The 12594-nt window shown below is 43.9% G+C and overlaps 4 protein-coding genes across 4 annotated transcripts; 2 read left to right on the top strand and 2 right to left on the bottom strand.

Annotated features, from left to right (window-relative positions):
- Positions 1-36: 36 nt before the first annotated feature.
- N7495_006771 (uncharacterized protein) lies at positions 37-2472 on the top strand (the record flags this gene model as incomplete). The annotated part of the gene is made up of 3 exons (XM_057209422.1): positions 37-567; positions 620-2311; positions 2383-2472. 3 exons carry the CDS (start codon positions 37-39, stop codon positions 2470-2472), a joined length of 2313 nt encoding a protein of 770 aa, XP_057063196.1.
- Positions 2473-2590: 118 nt separating this feature from the next.
- On the bottom strand, positions 2591-3184 carry N7495_006772 (uncharacterized protein; the record flags this gene model as incomplete). The annotated part of the gene is made up of 1 exon (XM_057209423.1): positions 2591-3184. One exon carries the CDS (start codon positions 3182-3184, stop codon positions 2591-2593), a length of 594 nt encoding a protein of 197 aa, XP_057063197.1.
- Positions 3185-4823: 1639 nt separating this feature from the next.
- On the bottom strand, positions 4824-6046 carry N7495_006773 (tryptophan synthase beta subunit-like PLP-dependent enzyme; the record flags this gene model as incomplete). Its single annotated transcript, XM_057209424.1, has 2 exons — positions 4824-5769; positions 5955-6046. The coding sequence occupies 2 exons, from the start codon at positions 6044-6046 to the stop codon at positions 4824-4826; spliced, it is 1038 nt and encodes a 345-aa protein (XP_057063198.1).
- A 4187-nt stretch (positions 6047-10233) lies between these two features.
- N7495_006774 (uncharacterized protein) lies at positions 10234-11348 on the top strand (the record flags this gene model as incomplete). Its single annotated transcript, XM_057209425.1, has 2 exons — positions 10234-10755; positions 10824-11348. The coding sequence occupies 2 exons, from the start codon at positions 10234-10236 to the stop codon at positions 11346-11348; spliced, it is 1047 nt and encodes a 348-aa protein (XP_057063199.1).
- Positions 11349-12594: the final 1246 nt, after the last annotated feature.

The following is a 12594-nucleotide window of genomic DNA, read 5'->3' on the forward strand; positions in this document are numbered from 1 at the left end:
TAACAATTGCATTTTCAATCTGTTCAATTTTTTGCTATGAGAAGCAGAGAGACTCAGCCAGTACGTAAACGCCGGCGACCTGCCTTGTCTTGCCAGCAGTGTAGGGCAAAAAAGATACGATGCGACCGGGGCTTTCCTTGTAGGCCTTGCATCAAGGTTCAGTCCTCGTCAATGTGCTCGTATGTTGATGAAGGCAAAGTTTTATTAGATGCCAGATTGGAGTCAATGGGCCCATCTACGGCTACTGATAATGACCATGAGTCGCCCTCTAGTGGACAAGATCAAAGGATTGTAGCTGGTCAGACCCCAGATATCGATCGGATAATGCAGCTTGAACGCACTGTTTCTGCTCTTCAAGGGCAAGTGCAAGATCTACAACAACGCATTGATAGTGGGGATGTGCGGCGACTGGGAAACGAAAGTATCAGAGACGGAAAGCGTCCTGCAAGGTCTGGTCAATCTGAACAGCCTCCAACACTTATTCCACCACTAGAGCTTCGACTCAAGAGTTTTGGAGAGAAAACGAAGCTTTTCGGCACAACCCACTGGGCAATGGTTTTCCAGCAGGTAGATCATTCTGTTCATGAAGTCCATCTTGTGATGCTAACTTCCAATGTAGTTTCACCTGCTGCGCCAGGCACGTGGCACAGCCAGTTGTACTGATGGTAATCAAGATGAAGTCGGCGAACGGATCAGAGAAATTAGGGGGCTGAGAAATCGTATTAAAAAGAAAAATCTCCAGTTCTTGACAGACCCGGCACCGGATTTACTGAATGAGATCCCCTCAAGAGAAATCTGCGATGATCTGGTGCAATACTACCTACGCACATTGGGATTCATGTACAGAGTGATCCATGTACCTACGTTCTACCAAGAATATGAGAGCTTTTGGAAGACGCCCACATCCGCTTCGAAGGGATTTATCATGAAGCTCTTATTGATTCTTGCGATTGGGTCCGTATTTTATTGCAACCCAGGGCCTGTGAATGAGTTGGGCCTTCCGATTTACCTCTGGATCCATGCGGTGCAATGTTGGCTTTCTGGCTCATCCCAGAAGGAGACAATGAACTTGACTGGTTTGCAGGTGCATTGTCTGCTGATTATTTGCCGACAGGCTTATGCCATTGAAAAAGACTCGAGCTGGATATCGGCTGGCACTTTGCTGCGGTTGGCAATACGGCAAGGCTTTCATCGAGATCCAAGTCATTTTCCGAGCCTTTCCTTTTTTGAATGTGAGATGAGACGTCGTATATGGGCGGTTGTATTAGAACTCAATGTGACATTAAGTATTGACGTCGCAATGCCTCCACTGTTAAGTTCAGATGATTTTGATACCAGTCCTCCTTCAAACTTGGACGACGAAGACTTTCACCCTCTAAGCTCAACGATATCATCCCATCCCAAAAGTTCTTTAACTGATTCGTCCTTACAAATTCTTCTGCTACGATCCTTCGCCATCCGACTACAGATCACTCGAACGATCAATGAGTGTGGACATGAGCATTCTTTTGAGAATGCGTTGAAGCTTGGCAACGAGCTAAACATATCATGCAAAGAAATAGCTGCTTTTTTCCAGAAATACCCTGCTTGTTCGAGCGACTCAAGACCTCGGCCAACCCAACTCCACTATCACCTCATGGATACCCTGCTGCGCCGTTTCTTGATATATCTTTACCGCCCATTTGCAATTCAAGCCTCTCGTGATCCACGCTTATATCTTGCACGAAAACTCAGTCTTGACTCTGCGCTAATTATATTTTCATACGGAGACTCCCCCACTGATGCACCAGCCACAGACTTGACCTCATACCAAGATTTCTACCGCCTAGCCTTATCAGGCGCAGGTTTCTTCAAATGCCACCTCTCACAAGACGTTTTGATCACGATATGTCTAGAACTAATAACGCAATTCGAAGAAGAGGCCGCTACGCAGCCAACAGGTTCGTCTCAGCTTACCGATGCAATGAACAAAGTGGCCCAGGCTGCTCGTGCGCCACTCATCCAAGCCCTTGAGAGAATACGGAATCAATTGTACCAGAGCTTGGCAGCTGGGATCCCAAGCATGAAACGGTATTGCATCTTGGGAGGTGTTCTCGCTCAGATCCAATGCGTGCCTCATGGGGATCAGGGTGACTGGACACACATCCGTGAGGCACTCATTGAGAGTATGCAGACTTGCCGCACGCTACTTCAGCAGCATATTACCAAGACTTCGCAATTTTCACCCGATGACGGTAAAACACTAGTTACCCCCGGGAATCAGTGGATGCCTGACAGTGATATTGCGTCTAGCTTGGACTCTGGAGTTGCAGTAAGTCATGCTCATCGATTGAAATATATCTTCAGTATGGTGGAATCAATTCTAACCACAATTTGTTTTAGTTTCCTGGGCTCGGATTTGGAGATTTGGATTTCTGGGATATTCCGGATATGATTGACACGATTGCATTTGATTCAGATCAAATATTGTAACAAATTTATAATATTATGCAGGATATGGTTTTTATTACATAAAAACAGATGTCGAGTTAGCCACGGGGCATCACTCCTTTGTACATGTTCTGAGACGTCAATGAACGAATCAAATACCTTACAGAGCGAGGGCAAAACCCAGCAGGCCAGCAGCACCGGCAAAGCTCATAGCAACGCCAGCGGTGGCAGCAGGGGCACCACCAGTAGAGGTAGACGATGAAGCAGTGGACTTGGTAGCAGTCTCACCAGAGGTAGTAGCGCCAGTGGTAGTGCCAGTGGTAGCAGCATCAGAGGAAGCAGCAGCTGTCGAGTCGGCAGTTCCAGTAGCAACGGCACTAGAGCTAGCGGCGCCAGTGGCAGTTGCAGTAGCAGCGGCAGTAGAAGCGGCAGTGTTATCAGCGGTGGTAGTAACATCACTACCGAAGAGATCACTGTCGTAGGAGGTAGCCCATGCCTTGACGCTCTCGGGAAGGCTGTTGTACCAGGCAGGGTAGGTACCGGCTGCGAGGTCACTTTCGAGGGAGGACTGGTATGCTGGATCCTCGATCTGTGTGAAGAATGATTCAGGAATAGCAGTTTCCAAAACAGCAAGAATGGAGCTGGGAACTCCGAGATCAATGTCCAAAGAGTCGGCCGATTCAGTCTCGGTGGCGACGGGGCTGGCAAGAGCCGGAGCAATAAATAGAAGCGTGGAAAGGAGCTTGTACTGCATGATGGCGACGGATATTATTATTCTGTTAAGAGAGGGTGTCGTGTAGAACGTGAATATTAGGTATGAGTAGAACGGATGTTGGCCTGGAAGGAAAATCCTTCTGGGGAATAGGTTCCATATATAAGACGCGCAAGGCTGTGAAAAGATCCTGCCCCAGAAATAACCGGCAAATGAAGGATCATTTACTAACTTGATTGAGCTTACTTCCGACTCCATTTTCCCCAAAAGGGCATGTAATACGGATGAAACTCTATTACTGGAGGGTATATTGCCCCTGAATCAGATTTCTACTCAGGTCTTATAGTCAATATTCAGTCTATAATGTTTGCATGGTTATATGAGCGTATAAGTAATTGAACAAGTCTCATCAAGGAAGAACGTGGTTTCATAATTGTTTAGTTGATTTCTGTGAGTTTAGCGACGGACCCTGTTTTACCCTTGTATTTTATACGGTATTTTACCTCGCTCACGTGTTTTAATTAAGGACCTTACGACGTTTGGAACATTCATTGGTTGGCTCGTCTATAAGTATTTGAGCCTACGACGCCACGAACTTTATTCAATACCTGCATCGTTTATTTCCCCTGACGAGTAAGCTGACAATAAACCTCGGAATCAGAACAATGGCTTACTTGTAAGCATAAAGTCCCCATTATACCTGTGACCCACTTACACAGCCACTGGGGCATGAGTCTGGTCGAAATCAGACCGACAGAAACAAGAGATGCGCCGCTTCTCGTTCAGCAACACAATTATTATTACAAGGCCCATAACTCTCATGGCTAGCTAGAGCGAGTGTGCAATCTGCTGAAGAAAATCAAGAGCTGATGAAGTGTGGGGTCGCATCGGTAGCTGTTGATGCCGACTTACCAATTGGATTTTGCAATGGCAACATAACCGACCAAAATTTGCACATTTGCAAAGTCTTGGTTTATTTCAAGTGCCAAGGCAAAGGAATTGGCTGGCGCTTGATGGAAGCGGCGAAGCAGTGGGTGATCTCTTCAGGGCGTTCATCTATTACTTTGATCACTTTTCGTAATATACCTCGGAACAAAGGGTTTCACAGGTCTATCGGGTTCACTGATTTAGAGTTGTTGGAATTGATTACTGTACTCACTACTGTTATGGAAGAAGAGGCTGATGCCGGTCTGGTAATTGAGAAGAGATGTGTCATGCTTTTACTGCTGGCGTGACTCTTTCTCATTCTGCTGAAAACAAACATTTCAAGTCATAGTTTTCATTTAATTTCTACCTACAGACCACAAGATCTTCTTATATGGCCCGGTATCTTTGAAATATCAAAATTTATACACAAATCAATGGTCTTTTGTCAATGACTATGCCCAGGTACTCATAATATCGATCTTATCGCCCTCAAGTGTCAAGATTTCAAGGTTATGTCGCTTCAATCTTTATAAAAGAATGCTTTCACATATGGCCCATTGATGACCAAATTAGTAGCTTCTTTTATATCCAGAATGTCATTCTTAGAACAGGGACCACGCTGATCTTCTCTGTGTTTTCATCTGACCGAAGCCGTGAAGGAGACAGTAGGTTGACCCAAAATATTGTTCATATACCACCATTTCATTCTATTCTATAATTCTGCCTTGAATACCGTACCTATATTGGTCATCCTTCATTTCCAACCATTTTGAAGCCTCTGACGGTAATCCACAATCATTTCAGAAGTAACACCGCTTCCCCCACAAATTACGATAACAACTCGGCTATCCGGTGTTAGGTCTGTCATGGCCTCTCTTAACCTATCCAATCCAACTTGGACACTTATTCCGCATGCCAGCTCTACCTCTAGCCGTAGCTCATCACACAAACGCACAACTCCCATCGCAGCATCAGCGTCGGTACCCACAATACTGGTGACTTTGATACCCGGTGGAGGAGAGTGTGCGTTTTTAAACGTCTGTTGAGCCACACGGAGTGCCCCCAGAGTGATTGCCTTTGATGTAATTGCAGATAGAGATTTCCAGGAACCCTTGCTTAGTGAGTGCGCCAGCGAATCCGCTCCAGCTGTTTCAACAGCGATGATCTGAACATTCTTCACCGTCGGTTGATAAAGAGGTAAATGCCTTTCAAGGCCGTCAACAATCCCGTTCAAAAGACCACCCCCGCCAACGCTGCAAACGATTGCATCTGCTGGGAATGAGCAAGAGCTAGCAGTTTCATTGCAGTGTCTTGGGGGTAGTTGCTTGACTAACTCATCAACCAGAGTCCCTGCGCCTCGCCAGATATCACGGTGATCGAATGGTGGGACGTAGATATTCCTGGTAATGGAATCAGACTTGCTGTCTTCATTTTCAATAAAGGTTTCTCTTAGGAACGTGTCGGCTTCAAACCAGCTGGCCCCATGTCGAAGAACATCCGAAGCCCCCGCAGCATATAATTTTTTGATCATCATGGGCTCTGCAGTAGTGGGTACAACAACAGTACAAGAACAGCCGAGATCCCGAGCGGCTATAACAGCTGCAAGCCCTGCATTACCTGCTGAGGAGCAGAAGAAATGCAGGGTTCTGCCAATATTCAATGGATCAGAGAGGGATGTGAGGATCAAGTTTCCAATGCCCCTGTAGCTGTTTAGATTATGCTTCCTGCCTCTTAGAACTAGCTATAATAGCCATTGAATGCGAACTCACCGTGATTTAAATGAGCCAGAAGGTTGGAGCGACTCTATTTTGAGAAAGATTCTACTACACTTCCTCTTCAGCATCGACTTATATTGATTGGTGAAAATATCAATGATCAATATTACCATCCAGCGGCCTTTGAGAGTGCTATTGACTCAATCAAAGGTGTTTCGATCCATGGTTTCTTCAATTCGTGTTCTGAATCAAGGCAAACCATTTTTTCAAGTGATTAGAAGCAATAATGCCCCAAGACGTGTCAAAAAAAAAACTCCTTGGTTGCGTGCACTGTGAAAAAATTCTGTATCGCAACTTCGTTCGCTCAAAAAGATAGCCTCAATCCCAAACTATTTATACCCCAGTATAGATGGACATGGACCATTCTCATTCTGCCGACGCCTTTCACTTGACATTTCCTTTATGTGGATCCTTAGGTCGCTTGTTCTACCAATAGCATTACGCTGATCGGCTCGGAGACATCTTCCGTTTTTCAAGCCGGCTCTTTTCCCGAAGTCCGAAGCTGTATGTAGCGACTCCTGTCTGATTTATAGGTACCTAAGAACACCCTCATATGCTCCAAACTCTGGAGGTCCATTTACTCTGACCATAAATGCACGCCATCCCTGATTTTTACTTGACCGCCATTACCTTCTCTCTTCCAGGCATAAAAAAACAAAAAATTACAAAAATAAAACATACAACAATCTCGTTTCACATGTAGCCATTCAATATATAGGTCCATAGTACTAACTGACCGGTGTGTGACTTGAGCGTGGTTAATGGCCATTTGGGTATCGCCTAGGTGAGAATGGGTGAGTGTTAAGCCGAGAGGATGAGTTGTGAAATATGATGCATTATCACTATGGGACTCTTCCAGTTTGAGGTCGTGTGTTGAGGCCATTTTCTCTAGGTGGGCCGGGTGGACCCTATAGGCCGTCTGCACTGCTCGGGCGATAATCTGCTCGAGCTACTGATCTGATAAGGTGATATTCGCCATGACTGGAGCTGCGCTGATCGGCTACGTGGCCAGTTCCTTCTCGGATAAAAAACTTTTGGGATTTGGGGACGAGCGATGACGTATCGTTAGTGCTCGGCAAAGATATCGAATATTCGATTCATTTGTCACGTGGTCATACCAAGATGTCAAAGGACCGATATAGGGGGTATGTTTGTACTGTTTGCAGGATCCACAATGTGTGTATTTAAGCGGGTTTTACTCCCTACATAGACAATCCAGTTTCGTCAACCAATGGTGGTTGGACGGTCGAAATTCTATTTGACACAAGACTAGTGTCAAATGGAGGTCACTCCAGTTATAACTATATAATAGACATTCATTTGGTAGAACGTGAGAAGGTATGACACCCTTTCAAATTTTAGAAACAATAGCGCACGCATTCAATTTTCAAAAACAGTCTCTGTATATAAATCTCTTAATAGAACTAACTTCCTCATCGTCTGACCATTCAAAGAATATCGACGAACACTAATTGTATCCCGAACTTGACTGAACAATCTCTCCACTGATACCTTAGCTGAACATATGGGCGCATACATGACATAGTATAGGCGGTAGCAGAATAAATAAAACGAATAAAACGAATCGAATACGAATAATGCTACCCCAATCGAATACGAATTCGAATAATGGCTATCTGAAACGAATTCGAATTCGAATAATCCAAAAATCTATTCGTTTTATTCGATGCCGAGCGATACGTATCGTTTTGAAATAAACGCGTAGGTGCAGCAGCGAGAATGATGCACAGAACGTGTTGAGATTAAGACTTGCAGCGGCGTGTCACACAGCGCTGTCGAAGCTTAGTAGAATTGATCATTTTACTCTTCGTGTCGATCAACTACGTTGAAAGGACAGGGTTCACACGTTGCACTATATACACTGGAAAAGGGTATGGTTCGTCCTAGATTCTTAGTATATACGTTGTGCAAAGTGGTGTGAAATGTGTTCGATTCATGTAGCTACTTGAGTTCCTAATATAGTCGTTCTCCCGTGCTCGGGGGCCTGTTTGTTCCGTCCCGGGTTTATGGTATTGCACGATTGCAATATCCATGTTCCGACACTTCGTCAATTCGGTGTAAGCCCAGGATAACTCCTGGACTGTTTGGACATGCTACCAGTTGTTAAGCTGAGAGGTTGAGTGGTGAAAGATGATGCATTATCACTATGTAGCCTAGGTCACCTGACCCTAACAGGGTTGATTTAAGGTCGCGTGACTGGGAGTGAGCAGAGGGCAGCCAGCAATCTAAGGAGTACGAGGGTTAAATCATCGATAATGGCAAACTTGTCTTCAATTGTGACAAAATATTCACGTTTATCCATCCGCTATATCGCACGAATTAAAGGCATATCTTGTCTTATAAAGCTATACTGTATGTCAAGCTCATACATATCGCGCAGTGTCTAGGCAAAGGCTCATCTTCGCACTCCGCCACTCATGTTACCCTGGTCATGGTTCCTCATCCACAGTCTTCAATTCTCTGGATCCTTTTACATTCATATTCGCTGTGTCAAGTAGATTAATGTCAGATTTAAGGTAATAGTTGCTATTATGACTCTTAAATTCACCGGATTAAAACCCGATCTGTTGTGCTTTAAAGACTTTAGATAAAAAAAAAATGGCCCAATTGATTGTGTAGGCGGCCTTTTGTAGCCTCTTCATCCCAGGTAGTGATTAATTTGGGGGAATTTGATAGTCTTCCTAATGCTCTATGGCAGTTACTCAGTTGCTCCAGCGTAATTGGCCTTGAAAGGTGGCTTCGATACGGCTGGCAAAATTTGAACCTAGGGTCATTTTGTGAACGTACCAGACAATGCCATGCACTTGAATAAATAATTCAATGGGTCAATTCAGCCAGATTTGGGAAGGCTTGCTGTAAAAATTCGTGGGGGCGAATTTGAGCGAACCATCTAATCTGATCTCGATAATCCACACAGTTGGCTTCAGGTTTGGGAAGGGTTGCTACAAAAATTCGTGGGGGCGAATTTGGGCGGGCCATCTAATCTGATCTCGATAATCCACAAAGTTGGCTTCAAATCCCAATTATGTCTTATCAGTGCTGGCGTAACTGACTGCAATTGATGTATTTCCATTGTAAAAATTGAGCAATTTGGAGATTACTTGTCGGAATCAGGCTATAATGAAAGATATATAAGTGTTCTCATATGAGCCGATCCTGGTTACCCCAAGGGTTCTATGACCCAAGACTACTGAGTCTTTCCCATGGTTTTCTTAGCGAGTCCTGATATGGTTCCAGAGGAAATCTCATTTCCAAATACTGGTTCTTTATGCGTCGTCACAGAAGCTTTTAGCTAGGACGAAACTAGCCCTTCTTAGCTTAGGTTATCAGATGTCTTTATTCAGATAAACGTATATGGTCATTATGTATCACGTTATTAATAGGAAGTACTGCTTAGGTTTAAGCCACCAAAAGGCTATACATTAGAGTATATCTAACCAAGGTAGTACAAAAGCTACATAAGAAGTATAAAATTCGGAGATAATAGCATTCAACTATCTATGCCTTTTCTGATCAGTCCCCCATTATCCTAAAAGTTGGCAGACCAACTAACGCTTCCTCGCAGGGAATTGTTTGGGCCGAAGCAAGAGATATAAACCAGGTACATCCTGGTCTGCAGCAATCTGAATGGCCGCCATAGTGGAGCGTGAAGCATTATACAGCGGCGGACTAGGCCAAAGCAAAAATTTCAAAAGATAGGATTAGGACCCGGGCAGGAGGTGGCTTAGGAAGTTGGCAGTTGCATAAGAGGTCTTGGTGTTGGCTTATTGCGAACTGCTGATACTTAGACATGTATGGGACTTGGAAGGATCGCGCTAACTAATTTTCTGTGATGTTGTTCCCTTACCTATTAGGCAGGTGAGTAGCAACAAGTGTCTGGACCTTTAGAGGTTCCAAGTGCAAGGATTGGAAGATCATACGGTAATTGGATTCATATATTAGATGAATGCCTATTTAGAGTGCTGATTCCTTCTAAGGAGGCTTCTATTTGAATCTTGATGTATCAGAATCCTGAAAGACTCATATTCAAATTTTCATTCAGCGTCGCACTAAATATTCATACCGTCATCCTGAGTGTCCACGAGTAGTATGAGCATACTAACCATAGGTCGATATTTCCGTTCTAATGTTCCAAGTACAGGCATAGATAATTTTTATCGCATACTTGGCATGATTATTGGGGCCAGCCTTGATGGTTGGCCCCATCCGATGCTAGTACTTTGTTCAAGGTTCCTTCACAATAGATTAAACCTATGCCTATATAAACAAGTAGAATCTTCCATAGCTCTTCCACAGCTTCTATTATTAGGGGCAAAATCTTTTCATTCGTTTATCCAGGTCAACTTGATTCTACATACCTGCCTAAGTATGAACTCAACGACCACTGAAATAAAGAGGCTTAACCGTCTGCTTCACAGCCGACTGATAAAGACAATTCTCCTCGTTACAGCAACTGTCTTCATATTCTACTCATCCATTGGAAAGCTTTTTATAAACAACACCTTCCAGGATAAACAGTTTTACCAGCAGCTTGAGCGTAATGAAGAGCAGTCCGATCTCCAATCTCGAGCTTTTGGTAAAAAGCTGACCTGGGACGATGCGAAGAGCAAGGGTCAATTGCTGGTTTGTGCTATGCAGAAAAGCGACAAATTGGCACTCGATTGTTTCCCAGCGGGGAAACGGCCGCAACAGATCGCAAGTAAATTTCTAAGTTATTCCGAGCTGAGCACATGGGGCTGGGCTCGTGATGTTGAGGATGTTAGCGAAATGTCCGCAGATGAATCATCTCTTCTTCCCATCGAACGCGTCCTCGGTATCTCTTCTAGTAACTCGTGGTTCATCAAGTGGATACATGACGAATCCGTGGAAGTGAACAACGTACTGTACGAAGTATGTACTATTATCTATGTCCATAGAAGCCATCTAATTATTTCTGTTCATTGCTAACGATCATATAGTCTACTGGGGGCTTCTATAACAACGCTTACAACCTTCCCGGTGGAACTATCATAGCAGACCATTCTCAAAGCCCCGCATATACGTCTTACATTGAGAACTGCGATGATGGTAAACCTTTGGTTGATCCTTTGGTTCCTCTGAGTGTGTGGTCTGATGTGTCATTTTTGGAATGGCAGAATTTGTGCTCTATTTATGGAGCTTCCGTCCAGAGCTTGAAACATGTAGTTCAAAGTCATATCGTCAACAGTGAAACCTTAGAAATTCTCCCAACCGCGCTTGACGAGTCTGGTACTGATGTTGATTGGGAAAAGTATAAGGACGGCAAGAAGTTCACTGGTGGCGCGACGTTTGAAGCTTTACTTGGAACTCCTGTAGCCTCAGGAACAAGTTGGATGCTCATTCAACATAAGAATCAGCTTGGGTTGAAAAGAATCGCCTCAATTACAATTATGGGTCAACATCTAAATAACGAGTATATCAAAGAATGGGTACCAGCAATGATACTGACAATCGAAGATGTATGAACAAAACGCCTTGCACTTTCACCGGACAACGTGTGGAGGTGGGATTGATTCTGACAGGAGGAAAAGAAGGGAAAGATGAATCCTTAAGGGGAGGGAATTTTCCTTGGGAACTGTGCCAAAGCGAACCATGTATCTATGTAAATGATGGAAGTATTTGACCAAGGCGAAAACAGTATTTCCGAAAAAGGATTTCCCCCACCAGCTTCTTTCGTCCTCTCTATATAATGTATTAAATGTGAAAATTATCTGACGGAACATTTGACGACCCCATTTCAAAGGCATAAGCACCTGAAAAATGTCTTATGAGATAAAATACTCAATATTGATTTCGCGAAACCCTATATGCCGCGCGATCAGGCTGGGTGAGCTAAGGGTGAGCAGAGGGTGAGTACCTAGGTAGATGGTAAGCATCTACCACTTTGTTATGCTTCGCCCACCTATTTGTGACTATTCGGGTTGAAAATTTAATCATTTAGTTTGATTTAGTTCACGAGTGCGGAACATATGGGCGAAATTTCTGGACGCCATTATTAAAGCTATCAATGTATATTCACGTCATCGTTGGTGGAGGCCTCACATCCATATCGAGCTTGCTAATGTGCGCCAGAAACTCTGTCGGACTGAAACAAGACCTCTTTTTGTACTCAATGACAAAGATAAGAGCCCTAGAAAGTCGTTTACATGGCGAAATTGCCTCTAGATAACAATATGATACTTCTGTTGTCTGCCTCCCAGCGATGGGTTCCATCCATGGATGGATAGGTAGATTTTCCATGGTTTGAGGGTTTATTAGGCAATTGAGAAGCAGATGCTGCAACATCAATTAACCTTGGGGCCATATACCCATTTATAGAATAATCCATTCACCCGACACAAGTACTGTAGTCCTGAAATAGCCCTGGAGTACTGGGTAGGAAGGTGTGTATGAGACCACCGACCGTTTCCAGGTAAAGCAGATTATCTTAGCTAGTGATATGTACCACAAATAACAAGCTTATATAATCTATATCAGCAATAAATCATGTCCTTATCATGATAAACTCACGCATTGTTCATTGTATACATGGAGATATCTCGGCCGCACTTTGGTGAGGAATTTTCATGCCGAGCGAAAGCCGAACTAAAAAAAAAAAAACCTGACATCATGAGAGTCAAAGACTTAAATAAGCTACATTTCCCTAGTATTCTAGGTTGACTACAGCACCTAATAACCACTATCTTGCACTTGAGGCCCCTATAACTAGGA

This window comes from Penicillium taxi (assembly GCF_028828555.1).
Source record: "Penicillium taxi strain IBT 34144 chromosome Unknown utg000004l_segment0_segment0, whole genome shotgun sequence".
NCBI lineage: Eukaryota > Fungi > Ascomycota > Eurotiomycetes > Eurotiales > Aspergillaceae > Penicillium > Penicillium taxi.